General features: G+C 30.6%; 2 protein-coding genes across 2 annotated transcripts in view; one reads left to right on the top strand and one right to left on the bottom strand.

Annotated features, from left to right (window-relative positions):
- The first annotated feature begins 2379 nt into the window (after window positions 1-2379).
- On the top strand, window positions 2380-8156 carry LOC129916468 (prolyl 4-hydroxylase subunit alpha-1-like). The gene is made up of 6 exons (XM_055996446.1): window positions 2380-2667; window positions 6451-6605; window positions 6667-6823; window positions 6887-7739; window positions 7801-7966; window positions 8029-8156. Exons 1-6 carry the CDS (start codon window positions 2471-2473, stop codon window positions 8127-8129), a joined length of 1629 nt encoding a protein of 542 aa, XP_055852421.1. The 5' UTR covers window positions 2380-2470; the 3' UTR covers window positions 8130-8156.
- Window positions 8157-10798: 2642 nt separating this feature from the next.
- Window positions 10799-16695, bottom strand: part of LOC129913557 (prolyl 4-hydroxylase subunit alpha-1-like) — a 70211-nt gene continuing 64314 nt past the window's right edge. The window contains exons 6-9 of the mRNA XM_055992296.1: window positions 12096-12277; window positions 11478-12029; window positions 11227-11392; window positions 10799-11078 (exon numbers count right to left, since the gene is read on the bottom strand). Coding sequence (XP_055848271.1) covers window positions 10993-11078; window positions 11227-11392; window positions 11478-12029; window positions 12096-12277 — 986 coding nt within the window. The 3' untranslated portion in view covers window positions 10799-10992. The remainder of the gene's footprint in view (window positions 11079-11226; window positions 11393-11477; window positions 12030-12095; window positions 12278-16695) is intronic.

The following is a 16695-nucleotide window of genomic DNA, read 5'->3' as shown; positions in this document are numbered from 1 at the left end:
AAGTCAAGTGTGCCTTTGCAATTCACACGTGGTAGAAGTGAAACCTTAAAAATAATTTTTCTTGCTAAAAAAAAAACAGAACAAATCTACCTTTTTTTATTTCATCAGGCTTACATCCATATTTTTTATATGAAAACCTATGTTTAGAAAATTTTATATTTTCTTCTGAAAGCTTATTATTTCACTTTTTATATGACGTTGCAATCATATTTCTTCCATGCCTACAAAAAATGTAAGAATTTTTGAAAGCCAACCTTGTGTAACTTGAAGAGCACGTATTGTTATGTGTGATATATCAAATAAAAGGTAATATTATCATGTACTTGTAGGATGGGCGAGCAGATAATTCGAATTAAAAGACTTTATAAGTTCGTGTTACAGCGAAAGTTTATTGAACAAGAAGCACAAAACAGCAATCGAGAGCAGTATTTAAAGATTTAAGTAATACGGTACAAATGTATAAAATAACTAAATAGCGGGAGGATCATACGATCAAAGAGGAGAAGTTGTTTCGGTTTCTATTTACTCCGAATAAGACAATTTAAAGTAAATAACAGTGTGTTGTGCAAGCGCACAAACAAAAAATAATGAATGCCTACATACTCTAGATCAAAAGATATAACTTGTTTAGAAAAAGAACATTTTTTAACCGTTAATTCTGGATTTTGAATATGAAATTAATTGAAATTTTGCATTATCATAGTTTATTTATTTACCTATTTACAGTATAAATTGTATTTATCTTTCTTTAAGAACAAAAAAGTTATATCTAATCAATGGATTTTTCCTGTCGCTTTTTCGTTTCATCTTGTTTCAAATCACTATGATACTAAAGAAGTTTTCACTTCAAAAAATTGGAAAATAAATATCGGAAAAGTTTTATTTTGAGTTTAAAGAAAAAAAGTTACGAAACCGATATCCTAAAAAATACAAATTTTTCGACTTCAATTTGTTAAAACTTTTTAAAATTGTAAAAAATGAGGCTAGAATTTTTTTGTTTTCAGCCCCTAACTTTCGAAATATTGGACTCAGAGGTCCAATTTTGGAACATTGGTAGGAACAATTTTTAAGTCCCGGAACAACTTTCCACAATTCCATTTTCGAGAAATAGAGGGGCTAGTATGAAAACAGTTTTTTTTTCATCTAAATGTTGAAAATGTTTCAAAACAAATTTGGAACAACCTGCAACAAATTTCAAAAATCACGAATTTTTGACTTTTTATAGAAGAACTTCAATTTTTTTTTTAAATTTTTTAAGGTTTTAGTCATCATTACAAATTCTATAATAAATGCACATAAATATGTTCTACGTAGTACAGTGAAAAGGGATAAAGAAAGTAGCTTTTTACTAACATCTTCATGCTCTTAAATCATAAGCACATAATTGATAACCTTAATTTTTGTAGACCTTAACATGCGAAAGAAAAAGCAACTATTTACATAAATAATCATCAAAACTTATACAAACTTATAAAAACAAAAGTTAAAGAGATTTTCCTTTAAAAAAAAAAAAAAAACAATTAAGAGATTATAATAAATTACTAATGCAACCCGCTCACTGGTCCAAAGCGCCGCCATCAAGGTCTTGTAAACACCTTATAGCGCCATTAATGTCAGTTTATAGTTTAGACATTTATCTTTCACGCCTGGGTTATGAACAATAATTTGTGTTGGTTAATCACGACAATGGACCAGCCAGTAGCTCTGTCCATTAGAAATGGCTTTCATACAGGGCCGTCTTCTTAAAGGTTATACATGTTCCCCCAGCCGAACTCGACTTGTCTGCAAAGTTATAGAAGAAAGTTGAATCTAAGAATACTCCCAAAAAACGGCAAATCCCGATTTAAATTTATGGTATTTTTTACAGATTCAATTTCGGTGTTGTTCGCAAAATCAAAGAAGAAGAATTATCACACGAAACTAGTTTGAATAATTTTTTGTTGAACATTATAATGTCGAGATGAAGCTTTATAATCATGATGATCATCATTCAACAGAAATTTTATTATTATCGCTTCAAAAAAATCTATCTTATGAGCCAACAGAGATACACACCACCAAGCAAAAAGATCGAATAAAAATGTGTGTGCTGGCATATCTACAATAAAAGTATAGCTTGATGGTGAGCTTAGTCTCAAGACCTCTACTAGCTCTAGGCTATAATATAGAGTCGATGTTGGTGTCGGACCGATGATCTCCTCCAACAGTTGTCAGAAGTGTATTGTCTTCTGTGCGGCATAGAATTAACGGTTCGGAATTGTTGTTTGGCATTTATTTGCCGGTAGATTAGTTTTTGCAGAAAAAATATAACAAAAATAAAATTGTAATTGAAATTTTCTTGTAAAAAAATAATTTTTTAAATAAGATCCATTGTTTGCTTTAACAACACGCTATATCTTTACCACCGCCGCCGCCGCTACCAACTGCACTGTGCCGCCGCTCGCTGTGTTAATAAATTAATTAGTGCAATATGTTTTCTGCGGGAGCAATTTGTTGCTTGAGCGTTTTACTGCTTCTGCAAACTACTGGCAGTAATGGTTATGCTGAGAAAGAATATTTCACGTCGATAGCTGGATTGGAGAAACTTCTGAGTACGGAGGTCTTTTTGCTATCTCATTTGCAATCGTACGTGCAGTCCATGACTTCGCAGTTGGAGATGCTTAAGAGGTGAGTTAATGTTGCACAAGTTACATTTAGATATTTTTAGTAATTTGATTTTTTTTTTGCTTCTGCCTTGAGATTCTTTTTTGCTCATCTTAATGAAAAATAAAGTATAGTACTGGTGAATATAGGAAAGTTATGAATTCTTGTTTGGTGATTTAAGACCTGAAAAAACTGTATGAATTTATAATTTTTTGTTTGAATCTGTCATGATCATTTGGGATAGCCGTTGGCTCTAAATACCTAACTTAAAAGTAAATTAATCATTTTCGATATTTAGAAAAAAAGAGTTGGATGACCGCTTTATATTTGTTTATTTTTTGTGTTGCTTGTTTTGTAACTCCAAATATTATATTGGCTAGTACCTAATAGACAAGTTCTGTGGATTTCCTTGCTATATCGATATGTATCTAATAAGGAAAAAATATTGATATTTTTTGGTGATAGCTTAAATTCTAACTAATTAGCTAACATAAAAGTAAAAATATAAAAATTAGTACCAATGATGAATCGATTCCAGTTTCTGAATTGGAAAATCGATCCTAATCGATCATGATCAACTGGAAGAACTAACTCTTAAAATTTTTTTGTAATAAAGTAAAGAAAACAGTAAAAAAAACAATATTAAAACACCGTTAATATTATTAAATTCTTTTGGATTTATCATAGTAAATCATAACTTATTTGAGTCTTGAAAAATTGTTAAAATATAAATGATTTATGCAAATCTTTTGCTTTTTTTCGAACATGTAAACAATATCTGTGTTAATAGAAGAATGAACACACAACAGAACAAACAACGTGAATTTTAATAATTTGTCATCAAACGCAAAATAAACGGGTTATAATTTTATTTTAATATTTTTTTACTAAATAATATTATTTGTGATTAAACCAAAAGATTGAAGAAAGTGAGACATGATTTCGAAAAATTAATCAGGAACAATGCTTATTGGTTTCACCAGTGGATTTTATCATAGCTCATACTTTTCGGAGGAGTACCTACGATTTTTTTATGAAATCGTCGAAAAAAATCAAAAGATTGCATACAAAATGTATGGATTTGAGTTCCCGGTTAATTCGTTCCAATTAAAATTGTTCATAAGCTCAAGGTCGGTAATGGACAGTTTTTTATCTTTTTTATCAAAAAACAAAACCGACTTCCATGGATCAAAACTGGGTTCTATGGGTTCTCTAATAGTTCCAAAGGATATAACTGAACGAAATTGAAATGGGACCACATTGCAGCCACCAGCTTTCCAATTCAAAAAGAATTATCAAAATTGGTTCATTCCGTCCAAAGTTATGAGGTAACAAACATAAAAAAAAAAATACAGGCGAATTGAATACCTCCTCCTTTTTGGAAGTTGGTAAAAAACGTTATCGCTCCGATCGAAGTATTCGTCGGAGCAGAAATTTGTCCGATTTTCTACGAATCGGAGAGTTTTTATCTGTCAAAAGCACACCAAGAAAAATAATTATCATGAAATCGGAGAACTGAAATTGCGAATTTTTTTCTATTATGAAATTCATGAAGACAAACGATTTCTCACTTTGAAAATTAGTTATAAAAATTTGTACAAATTCTGACACCATGTTTTGGGATGTCTTAATCTGCCACTGGGGTCTGTTAAACTCAATCAGTTCTAGTCTAAGATCTGTAGAAAAAATATTCGCCCTGATCTGTTATTTGAAAATGACGATGATTATATTAATGATAATGTTAACAAAAATAATACTCATCTGCAAGGAAATCCTCTTTTTAATAAAATTATACTCTTCTTAAGTATTCTGATTCCTAATCCAAAGTCAGAATTGCACTAAGAAGTCATTTGTCTGGGATATATCCGTTAGAAAACCCCGCTTTTTTAATAATTTCGAAGCAATATTTTGATGTAATGAATTTTGTTTCAACAAAATTTGTAACGATTTATGAAAGGAGGTATTTTGTTCTTTAAAATTGTTTCGACCTTCTTTATGCCTCTTTTCTTCTCCGAGACATCATTTAAGTAGATAGGTCTGGTTTTGCTTGAATATACCATAAATAAACTGATCTAAAAAAATCATGTATTGTCCAGGAACAATGGTGTATTTTTCTTATTTTCGATCACCCCTTATTTTTGAGATTTTTTTTAGAATGTCTAAAAAAAACTTTTGTTTGTGATTTTCTAGTGCGATTTTGTATCTAAAAATTTTGACTTGATAAATAAGAAAAAATCAGAAAATCACAGAAAAGTCTTTATGACCAATTGTTATTAGGCTTATTGGAGACGACGCGTCGTTGATGAGACTATTTTCTTGATCAATTGTTAATAAGATTAAGACAGAAAAGTTATATATTTTTCATTATTAGATTTGGAGAAATGCAATTGTATGTTCTCCATAACTCATAATTTAAATTGGGGCTTACGATAATTTGACGGAAATGGCTTGATATGTAAAAATATTTTTACGTTTTTTTTTTCAAATTTATAGAATAATTTGACATTGTTTAGATTTTAGACTGTCAATTTCTAGCTTCTTTTAAAACAGTTCTAGGATTGGGCTAAAAAAGTATTTAAATTCTTATTTTACATCAAAATGCTGACTTTGTTTGAAATAACGAAACTTTTCTATTTTTGACTAATAGATCAATAAAAGTGGCGTCCTACATATGCTTTCTTTTCTGTCTAAACTTTAAAATCCACTTTAATTTTTTGAATTATTTTCTTTCTATATATGTACTTTGCAGAAAAATCTAGAATTTTTACAAATGTCTAGTTTAAACTGAAAAAAAATTTGAGGATTTACTAGAAAATCTATCAAGTATGAAAAAAAGTTTATACTTGTTTATATAAAGACGAATTATTTACATTTTAATTTTTTGGAACAGGTTTTAACTTTTTTTACGCATATCACCCTTTATTATGCAAAAAGTTGTTTAATTTTTATTTGTGAGAAATTTTTAAACACTGATAAAGCATCTGGTGCATTGAGCTCCATTTTTTTAAAATATGTATTTTGAAAATAATTAAGTGTGAGGAACTATTGTAGATATGATGCCCTTAAAAGTATTTCCTGCTTATTAGTGCTTTTGATTCTGTTCTTCTTCTTATCAATAATTGAACTTGAGAACACTATCATTTATTTATTATTGATAGATGTAGAATTAAGGTATTGCAAAAGTGCATTTAAAGTTTTGAATTGATAAGATTGACAATGACAATAAGTGTAAAGTAAGCATCATGTATAGACGAATGACGGCAAAAGCCAATGCTTTATTGTGAAATCTGTTTATTAACCAAAATAAATTAATAAAATCCAATACTACTAGACCAAAAGCCTCCATCAACTTATGAGTGTGTGGAGCAAAAACAAATAACAATTTAATTCATTACTTTCTCATCCGACAAGGTATAAGTTAAATACACCCTTTATTGTAAGTTTTAATGAAAGCCAAACAACCCATATTTTACTTATTTTCGTATAACTTTTTGCCATGGCAACATATTATTAATTTTCATTCAAAAGTGCAGGGTATAATTTTTTGAAAGCAAACATTTGAATCAATTTGCATGGTTTTACTTTAAATGGTCACTGTGGTGTATGCGCAATATTTTTTTTTTAAATATATTTCTGATGAGTACGTATTTTGTTTTTTTAGCCAAACAATTATTATTGAAACCATTTGACCTTTGTTAAGCATTTCATTCCATTGTGTATGGTCAGTCGTTAAGAGTACAAAACACTATACAGTAGGTTGTATTGTAAGTTAAGTGTTTTCTAATGTATGTATTTGTTTAATTTCAGTGAAATTCAAGAAATTGAAAAAGAACACAACACTGCCGCTAACGATTTAGAAGAATATCTAACAAGTCCAGTAAATGCCTATCTCTTGATCAAACGTCTTGATAAAGATTGGAGTATCTTTGAGGATGCAATTGAGAATGATGTTGCTCGAAATTGTATGTTTCCTTTTCATTATTCGCTTCAAAATACTAAATTTTTCTTTTTGCGTATTCTCAGCTTTCCTGGAAGCCCTTAAATTCAGTCGCTCAAATTTAAGTTTCCCAACCGACGAAGACACAACAGGCTCAGTGGTTGCTTTAGTACGCCTTCAGGAAACTTATCAATTGGAAACTTCCGAAGTGGCTTCTGGAATACTAAATGGTGTTAAATATGGGTAAGAATTCACTGTCAAGAAAAATCAGATTTTCAAAATTTATTGAATAACCTTTTTTACTAGTTCCTCCATGACATGGCAAGATTGCTTCCAATTGGGTTCACATTTGTTCACTCTAAAAGACTTCAATCACACAATTCCATGGCTCAAAGAATCCTATCAAAAGCTCCAAGCTCAAGAATATTTCAATTCAAGTGAATCGATTGCTTTCATGGAAATGGTTGCAAACATCCATGTTCAAATGGGTGACTTCAAAACTGCCTTAGATCTTAACAATAGATTACTTGAGCTAGAACCGGAGAAAGAAAGTGCTATGGCATTCAAGAAATATCTTGAAGTTATGATTGAACAAGGTCATGGGCTGGTTGTTCCAGAATTAAACAAAGATATTATGACACCATATCGCCAAACAGAAGAGTTTAAGACGTATGAAAAAGTTTGCCGTGGTGAAATCAAACAATCACCAAAAGAAGAAAGACCTCTTAGGTGTAAAAACTACCACCGAAATGTTCCATATCGTCTATTGATGCCATTCAAAATGGAAGAATTGAATATGGATCCATATGTTGTTGTGTTCCATGATGTTATTTATGATAGTGAAATTGAACCTATTAAGGAGTATTCCAAGCCATCGATGGCTCGTTCTCAGGTTCGTACACATGACGGAGAGGGAACAACGGCAACACTTTACAGAACAAGTCAAAACACTTGGCTTAAATACAATGTTATGAGGGAAACGAAAAGACTTCGTCGTCGACTTGGAGACATCACTGGATTGGATATGTTGGCAAATGAAGAACTTCAAGTGGCTAATTATGGTATTGGAGGACATTATGAACCTCATTTTGACTTTTTTGAGAACGACAATGCTTTTGAAGAACAAGATGGTAACCGAATTGCCACTGCTATTTTTTACGTAAGTTTTTTAAGCTTGTTAAAATGTCTTGAAAGATTTTTAAAATCATGTACATTTATAGTTAACTGATGTTGAACAAGGTGGCGCCACTGGTTTTCCATATTTAAAACGTGCTGTGCAACCTAAAAAGGGAAGCTTGATGTTTTGGTATAATTTGCACAAAGACGGAGAAAAGGATTTCCGGACGAAACATGCAGCTTGTCCTGTCTTGAAGGGATCTAAATGGGGTAGGTTTAACAAAAATTTATTTCAAAAAAGATTTATTTTAAATTTCTTTTTTCATTGATAGTTGCAAATGTTTGGATTCGATCTAGAAGACAGATGTTCCATCGACCATGCGACTTGGAACAGGATCATGTTGTTTCTATTCCATACAAACTTATTCGATAGTTTGAAGTATTATTTGGTTATTTTAGATAAATTATTTTTTTAAGAAAAACTATGTGACTTATTTTGATTTGGAAAAAAATTGAATAAAAATATGAATGAAAATTATAAATGAATTTTTGAATTTTGAAGTGAATTCAAAATCGCAATTATCTACAAATTAAAGTAATTTAATTAGAATATAGGCCGTGATTCATCATTTTTGTCAACAACTAGGTATAAATTCAATAAAGATTAACAACATCGTGTATTTTTCAACATTTAATACAATTTTGATACTGATGCGGACGCTATTGTCCGAAAATTTAGGCCATAAACATAAACATTTTCTGCCAAAAATCAGAATGCATGGTCTAATGAATAACTTGTCTCTCTGTATCGATTTTTCATCCCATCAACTCAAAATTTTGCTTGAATGTTGGATCGCTACTCAGAAAGTGAACTGTCAGTCCAACCAACCTCCCTGGCCGTTTCATTCATTCAAGCTCAGGCTTACACATAATTTACTATTAACCAATCGTTTTCATGATTATTATTCGTGGAATCTTGGCTACCTAGAAGTTTTGATTTGCATCAAGAAAGCCCTTTGTCATTAGATATCAATCAATAAAACTGATTCATCAAGTTGTTGGAAAGATTCCAAAACTTCCCGGACCTAAATATGGTCGAGTTCAGTTTCAGACCCCTTTTCAAAATATTTTTTCAAGAAAATTTTAAAAGAAAAGAAAAAGACTGTACAAAAAATTCGAAACGCGAACGAAAATAACATTCTTCTTTTTCTAAGGCTTTAAGGAAGACCACTCTTTAATATTTTAACAACTTAAGGGCGTTATATAGTGACCCATTTTGTAAAATGTAAAAAATAATGCATAATCGCATTTTGAGGTTAAATCGGATATGAGGGCTAGTTATCAGTGGCGTAGCTAGCATAGGTGGCACCCGGGGCTGTAATTAAGGTGTCAATGTGAGAAGAGAATTTTTTGTTTGTTTTCGTATTTGCAATTATTTAATGCATATTTTTGTTTCAAATTGCTTAGAATTGAATTCGAAAGAATTATTTCAGCACCAAATTAATTCCTTCTTGTTAATTTGTTCATAAAATTGATTTCAAAAAATTTTGTTTTGACAGATTAACAAAATTGAACAAAAACAACAACAACGATTTTTTGACACAACAACCAAAGTTATTTTTTGTACCGTTATTAACGGTACCTGTCATAGAACGGTTTTTTTGATTTATGAATAACTCGTACAAAACTAATCCGCTTTCTACGAAAATTTTTATACAAGAGCGTTTAAGTAAAGGTTATATGAAAAATTTAAGAAAATTTTCAAAAAACACACTTTTGGATTTTTTAAAAATATTTCAAAAACTTTTTTCGAAAAATCAATTTTTTGAAAACGGTTTGACGAAAAATCTTTAAATTTCGTTTTTAAGTGTAAATTAATTATTTCTTCAAAATGGCATACCAACTTTTTTTTTTGAAAAATGTTAGAAAATTTTTATTTATTAAAAATTTTATTTTTTAAAAAAAACGGCTCCTACGGTTTTCGAAATTTTTTTTCTAAAAATACCTTTTTATACAAGAAATAAAATTGCATACTTGTTTTTTTCTAAGAGATCATTTAAAACGGTGTTTAATTAATTATAAAAACAGATTTAATTTTTTTATACTACTTTTGAAATTTCTTCAAAATATCAAATTTTAAATTTCTTGAATAAAAACAAAAAGCTTTAAGCATAAGAGCAAGTACGTGCGACCCCATTCGTGCAGTTTATTTTTAGATGGCATCAAAAACGTGTTGTTTTAAAAAAACCCTGTATCTTAAATCTCTCGTTGCTCAAAACTAAATTTTATGGCTTAAGCCACTTTTGTTCTCCCAAATAGGAACTATATTACAAGTAAAAAGCAAGAAATATATAAAAAGAAGCTCTTAAAATAATAAATTTTCGAGGGAAATTTAACCGTCATTTCATGTTAGTTTTTGTTCCCTGGAAATAAATTCATTTTACTTTTTCCAATCTGTACGATTGAAAAATCACTTTTATAAAAGGGGACAAAAGTTAAGTGTATCCAGTTTATTAAGGATCTTTTTTAATTTTGCAAATATATTCACATAAAGATTCAATTTACCCACCTTTAAATTTTTTAAACTTTTATTTTTTAAATAAAACAAGTCATTTTTTTGTATATTTCGTCAACACTTTATTTTCTCTTACATATAAGAAAAAAAAACTCCATTAATCGCACTTAAAAATTAAAAAATACAAATTTTTCAGAAGTGTCTGTACATATTAAGCTTACAACAAGATTTAAGATTTAATTAGATTACCTATAAGTTTTGTTTTTCACTCTGCTATACATTAACTGTACATTTACCGATATACAGCATGTGTACATATTTTAATATAATTATAATGGAAAAATTTCACTATAGTCTCTTATTCTACACTCTTACCAAAAAGTATTGTTTCACTTGGTTAATTTTAAATTGAAAAATAAAATATTCCAGAATTATTTCTAAAGCAAATCAAATTGAAATAAAGGGTTAATTTTGTCAGAATATTGAAATTTTTGTAAATTGGGAAATATTGCACTAAAAAAGGAACAAAAGGAAATCCTAAAAAAGTCCTTGGACAGATTTAAGTACAAAAATAGACACAATATCAATAAAATCTAAAACAAGTGAATCAATAGTTTTTGATTCGAGTGTATTTTAATTTGTTCGAGTATTAAGACAGCACACATACATAATTAAGTCTATATGTATGCTTTATATTTTAAAATCCGTAAATTTTCATCTTCTGCATCCTGTCGGCCGCATCACTATAATTCTACTCTCCTCGTTTGCCCACCCAACCACACTAAATGGCGAACTCTCCGTGGTCAGGTTCCAGACCACATGGACGTATGAATTCTTGCCCACGCTCATGGATCCATTTATTCGAAACTGGTAAATAGAATTACAAAAAAAAGGCAAACGAATAAAATACAAAATAAATTTACAAAAACAAAAATAATACAAAAAAAAGATACGAAATAAAATAAAACCCACATGAGTGTGCGGTTTTTCGAGGAAAATGTTATTTCACACTCACCCCATTTGGACCCAGTGAGAACAGGACATGCAGCATGCCTCGTTCTGAAATCACCCTCGCCGGATTTATGCAAATTCCACCAAAATGCTGCTGTGCCCTTTTTTGGCTGGAGTGCCTTGCGGAGTGCAGTGAAAACTGTAGCTCCACCTTGTTCAACGTCGCTCATCTGAAGAGTGGGTGAGGAAGGATTAAACAAATGAAATATTTATAGTGCCTTTGGTCCTGGCCAAATACATATGAAAACCACTTACATAAAAGAGAACTGTAGCAATACGATTGCCAGTTCCAAGGCTATGAAAAGCTCGAGACTCTTCTTTTCGGGCAAAATCGAAATGAGGTTCATAATGACCACCGATGCCATAGTTAACCACTTGCAGCTCTTCGGCAGCAGCCATATCGAGGCCAGTCATGTCAGCTGTACGCTGGACAATATTCCCAATGGAGGGATGTTCTTCAGTCTTCAGCCATGAGGATTTACTTATTCTATAGTGAGCTGTTTCGAGCTCGCCAGTCTTTGCATTTTGTACGGTGGCACGACGGAAACGTGGCTTGGCCATTTTCTTGACCAGCTCAATTTCAGAGTCATACATGACGTCATGGTATATCACAATCATTGGGTCGTCATGGATTTCTTCCAATTTGAATGGAGCTAAGCGAAGGAATGGTATTCCATTATTCACATAACGACAACGTAAATGTTTAAGTTGACTTGGATTTGGTTTTAGATCGCCACGGCAAAGCATTTCGTAGACCTTACGTTCAGAGTGGTCATAAATTTCGGGTTCTTCTTTTAATTCAATTGGCTGGGTAATATTGTACATTTGATTATTAAATTCAATGATTTGTTGTTTAGGGTAATAGATACTTACGAGATCAGAAATGGCTATGTCCTCTGAGCCATCATCACGTTTAACTTTCTTTTTGATTGTTTTTGAAGCCTGTAGTTCTTTAAGTTCTTTTTCGTAAAAGACTTTGTTGCCACTTGCACGTTCGTGATCAGGAACTATTTCGAGGAGTTCGTTGGTCATTGTAAGGGCACTTTCTAGATTGCCTAAAAAGAAAAATAGTACAAAAATTTTTTTAAAAAATTTCTAAAAAAGGACGAAAACAAAATAACTTTGGTTTACAATACAGCTAAAACTGGACAAAACATCAGTAAAAAAAATTGTTTGTCACGTTAAAATTGACAAAAATGTTTCGTTTACAAAGGATCAAAAGGGTCCATAAAAATATATGTGGAGTAAAAGATAATAGCAATTTATCATCTTCTCCGAAATCTACAAAACTGCCCGAATCCGTAAAAGAGGAAGTTCAGCAAGCAACCCCATAACTTCCCGACCTTCACTACTTTTTCCAGGGCATCTGCTTCTTGTGAGCTATTAAAAAATCTTCCAAGAGAATCACTCTTATGAGAAAGTGCACTTAATCTTAACCCTTTTGGTTTGTTTTAGGTCTCACTTTCCATAATTGGAAAGTTAAAACACTAGCACAGATAGTATACCTATGTCATCCGGGAAAAAAACACTGAAATGAATTCGACGTTCAAAAACATGAAATCTTTCTAATACCTACAAAAAAATATTTTTTCCAGAAGGTTGCAATTTAATGCTGTAATCTGTGAAACGAGATTATGAATTTTTACAGTTGGTTTTGGTTTAAATTGGCTTAAAATTAAAATATTTCTATTGGAATGGAGAAAAATTTGGTTATTTTTCTTGAAAAAATCTTGCAAAAATCATATTTTTCGTAAAAAATGGTTAAACGTTTTTTACGAAAAATATGATTTTTGCATAAATACAAATTTTTCACAATTTTTCAATAAATAAAAAAAACCAAATACATATGTATATAATATCCCGACAAACAATTTTGGTTCTATAAAGCTTTACAGATGCAATTGTTGTTTCTGTAAAGCATTATAGAAGCAAAATTGTTAGTAGGGATATAATATATCTATAGGTATTAGACTGATTCAAAAAATTTTTTTTTTTTGTTCAAAGCATTGTTGAAAATATTGTTGGAAATGACGAAAAAAAAATACTGTAAAAGTTTCAGCCCTTAATGTTAACATTTAGTACCGCCGCATCGCAAATTTCTATTTCCCATACGATTTGTATGGGAAAGATTGTGTATTTGTGTTTAGAATTTTTTATCTTTTTAATGGTTCATCAAAAAGGCTAGATTTAATCATTTTCTTGTATAAAATTGAACGCTCTACAAAATTGCATTTATAAAATTAAAAAAAAAACGGACGCGAAAAATTGATTAAAATAATTTTTAGTTGAAAAAATGAATAATTCGAATTTATTGAAGAAATCTAATATGATAGTATTAGGGGTTTGAGAGTTATATAAAAGGATCTGTGAAACCAAAACACAACATAGAATACAAATATTCGAAAATTTTGCCAAATTTTTTGAAAACCCTAATAATTTCGTCAAAAAATCGGAAAAAAAATGAGAAAAAACTACTTTTTATATTTTAAAGTTGAATAACTTCGAAACGCGGGGGTAAATCAAAAAAATTATTTTAAGCCTTTTGGATGAACCATTAAAAAGATAAAAAATTCTAAACACAAATACACAATCTTTCCCATACAAATCGTATGGGAAATAGAAATTTGCGATGCGGCGGTACTAAATGTTAACATTAATGGCTGAAACTTTTACAGTATTTTTTTTTCGTCATTTATAACAATATTTTCAACAATGCTTTGAACAAAAAAAAAAAAAAAAAAATTTTGAATCAGTCTAATAGGTATAGGTAGTATAATATTTTTGAAAATTTTAAATTTTTTCTGTACAAAATTTTAGTTGAAATCGGTGAAATATTTTAAGAGGAGTCAAAAACCACGAAAACTGTTCTATGACAAGTATACCGTTAATAACGGTTAAAAAAAATGTATTTTTTCCAACTAAAAGTACACAATTAGGTAACTGCTACAGAAATCAAACCATTTTTGAATTATTTAAGGTTTTTCAATTTTGGTAACTGCAAGTACCGTTAATTTGGGTAGAAAAAATTAAATTTTAATATCTCCTGTAGAGAGTTTCAGCAAACTTAAATATGTCTACTGAGTTTGAAGAAAATCCGCTATAAATGAATACGTCATTCAATTGAGTTAAAATAGTGCACAACTTTATAAAATTCTTCTTTATAGCCACACGAAGAAAAAAAACCACCTAAAAACAAGGATAGTTTATTAAACTAAGCGGATTTCTGCATGCTTTTTTGCCAAAGGTTGCGCTTGTCTTATATTAAGCGGACATTTCTTGAATGTGCTTACATAAAAGAAATCCACTTAATTCAAATGAAAATCCTCTTATTTTTATGTGAAGACATTTTAATTAAAAAAAAAAAACTCGCAGCCACTGGGGTTCGATCTTACAACTCTTGGCGGGTCACTGGGCGAGTGATTTGTCACCAGTCTATCTCACTGTTGAAAATTAGTATGATTAACTGCAACTAAAGCTAGAGTCTCAAAAAAAAAATTTTAAAATTGGTTTAAGTTATTTCAACCTTTAAACTACCATATTAAGAATATTTACATAATTTTTGTTAAATGATTTAATTTTTTTAAGAATATCTTAATTTTCATACTAAGACGGAATCTTTTCATTTTTAGTCGGTTTTTTCTTAAGATGAAAACTCCTATTCTATTAAAATGAAATGAAGTTCAATATCAATTTAACAAAATTTACGTAAGCGGATTCCACCTATTTTAGGCGGAAATCCTCATTATCTTATTTTAAGGTACCCTTTCTTTCTTCGTGCTTTTTCCGGGACTGTCTGCTTTCGAATTTTTAATCACAGGAGAGTTTTTATCTATGGGTTTTCAGAAGGATACCGTTGGTAGGACACTTTAAATATTGTTTCCTTGACCCTTGATGCATTTGAAACTCACGATGTTGATGTTATTCCTCTTGTTTCGCTTACAAAAGCAAATTCCTATATTTAGGAATATATCTACTATGACGCCTTCATCACTGCAATATACGTCAGTAAAGATATGAGGCAACAAACTGATTTTCCTATGCTGAAAACGTCATATCATGCTGACTTTTCTTTCATTTGGCATCGACATTCTTAAACTGCATATTTGAGGCAATTTATCTGGAAAAAACGAGTTCCCTATTGAGTGTTCCTACATAAATATTTAAGTACTCTGCTGTTGAAGATAACATTTAAGTCTAAAAATAAATGTGCATGATTGTCATGAAAAACGTATGCATATTTATGTACTTCCGAGAATAAAGTTCAATATTATTTGCTTCAAAAAGTATTGATACCAACGAACTTCCTACATTGTAACTATTTTTTTTTTGTTTCTGTTAGGTATTTGCTAAATGTCCTTTATGTAAGATCTGACACATTTCCCTATTTTCTATAAAATATAATTGCCCTAAGCGCAATTTTCATTCCATCTATAATATTTTCTAATCATAACAAACACTGTCTACCAAAAATAACGAAAATCTAATTAATCCATCAAAGCCAGCCATTTTCACCACTAGCATACCAATATTATATGTAAAGAGAGTATAGCACAACTCGATCATATATAGTGTCCTTGTCCCTATATCATCATGGTCGGCAAAACCTTTGCTGACAGTTAAACCATTTATGTATGCGTGAATGTGAGCCTTCTGGCTGACAAAATAAGCTTACATTGTGGTGTTGTAGCCTCATGCATATATGGAATAACTACATCATCTATTTGCTGTCGATATGGTGTCTACCAGTGCTGAAAGAACAATTCCATTTATTTCTTTTTTTTATTTTCATCGTCTACTTTGTGAGAGACATTGTTTATTTTGATAAAACACTCCTTGAATGGAATGGAAACAGTTTAAAGGATTTGGACTTTTTCAAATAAATTATGGGATTTTTTTTAAATCAAGTCATTGAACACTGTTTCTGGCTATCTACATAATAAATGGTAACCACATGCAATATTGGAATCGAACGTTGAGGTCGTCCTGCTAAAGTCGATTCCATTGTCCGTGCATCGAACTTTGAGCGACCACAACCTCAAACTTTTTTTCTTTTTCCATCACATTCAGACATTGAGTGAGTGGGTGTAATATTGAAGTGGTCAGAATAAAAACAAAAATGGAAATGGTTATAATGAATACCTAACTGTGGTTGGAGTATTCATTTCCTTTTTTTTTTTGTTCCTTTCATCGCAATCATTATACTAAGGTGACGAATACACCGTTATTACCTTCACGTACATTTTAATTTTAATAGGAACATGGTGAACAACATTATACGAATATGTACGAACTTTATATAAACAGGTAAGGTAGATATTGCAAGTACATAGAAGTACATATTATCATATTCATCTCTTATGTTGCCTATAATATTTGCTTCGAGCCTTTTTCTAGCGCTGCCGGAATTGCACACATAGTTCATGTATGTAAATGTCAAACCGAACAGACTGGTTGACAAGGACGAAAATATACA

The sequence above is a fragment of the Episyrphus balteatus genome, chromosome 3 (assembly GCF_945859705.1).
Source record: "Episyrphus balteatus chromosome 3, idEpiBalt1.1, whole genome shotgun sequence".
Lineage (NCBI taxonomy): Eukaryota > Metazoa > Arthropoda > Insecta > Diptera > Syrphidae > Episyrphus > Episyrphus balteatus.
The sequence above is the reverse complement of the archived record's forward strand: the minus strand, read 5'-3'. Positions and strand labels throughout refer to the sequence as shown.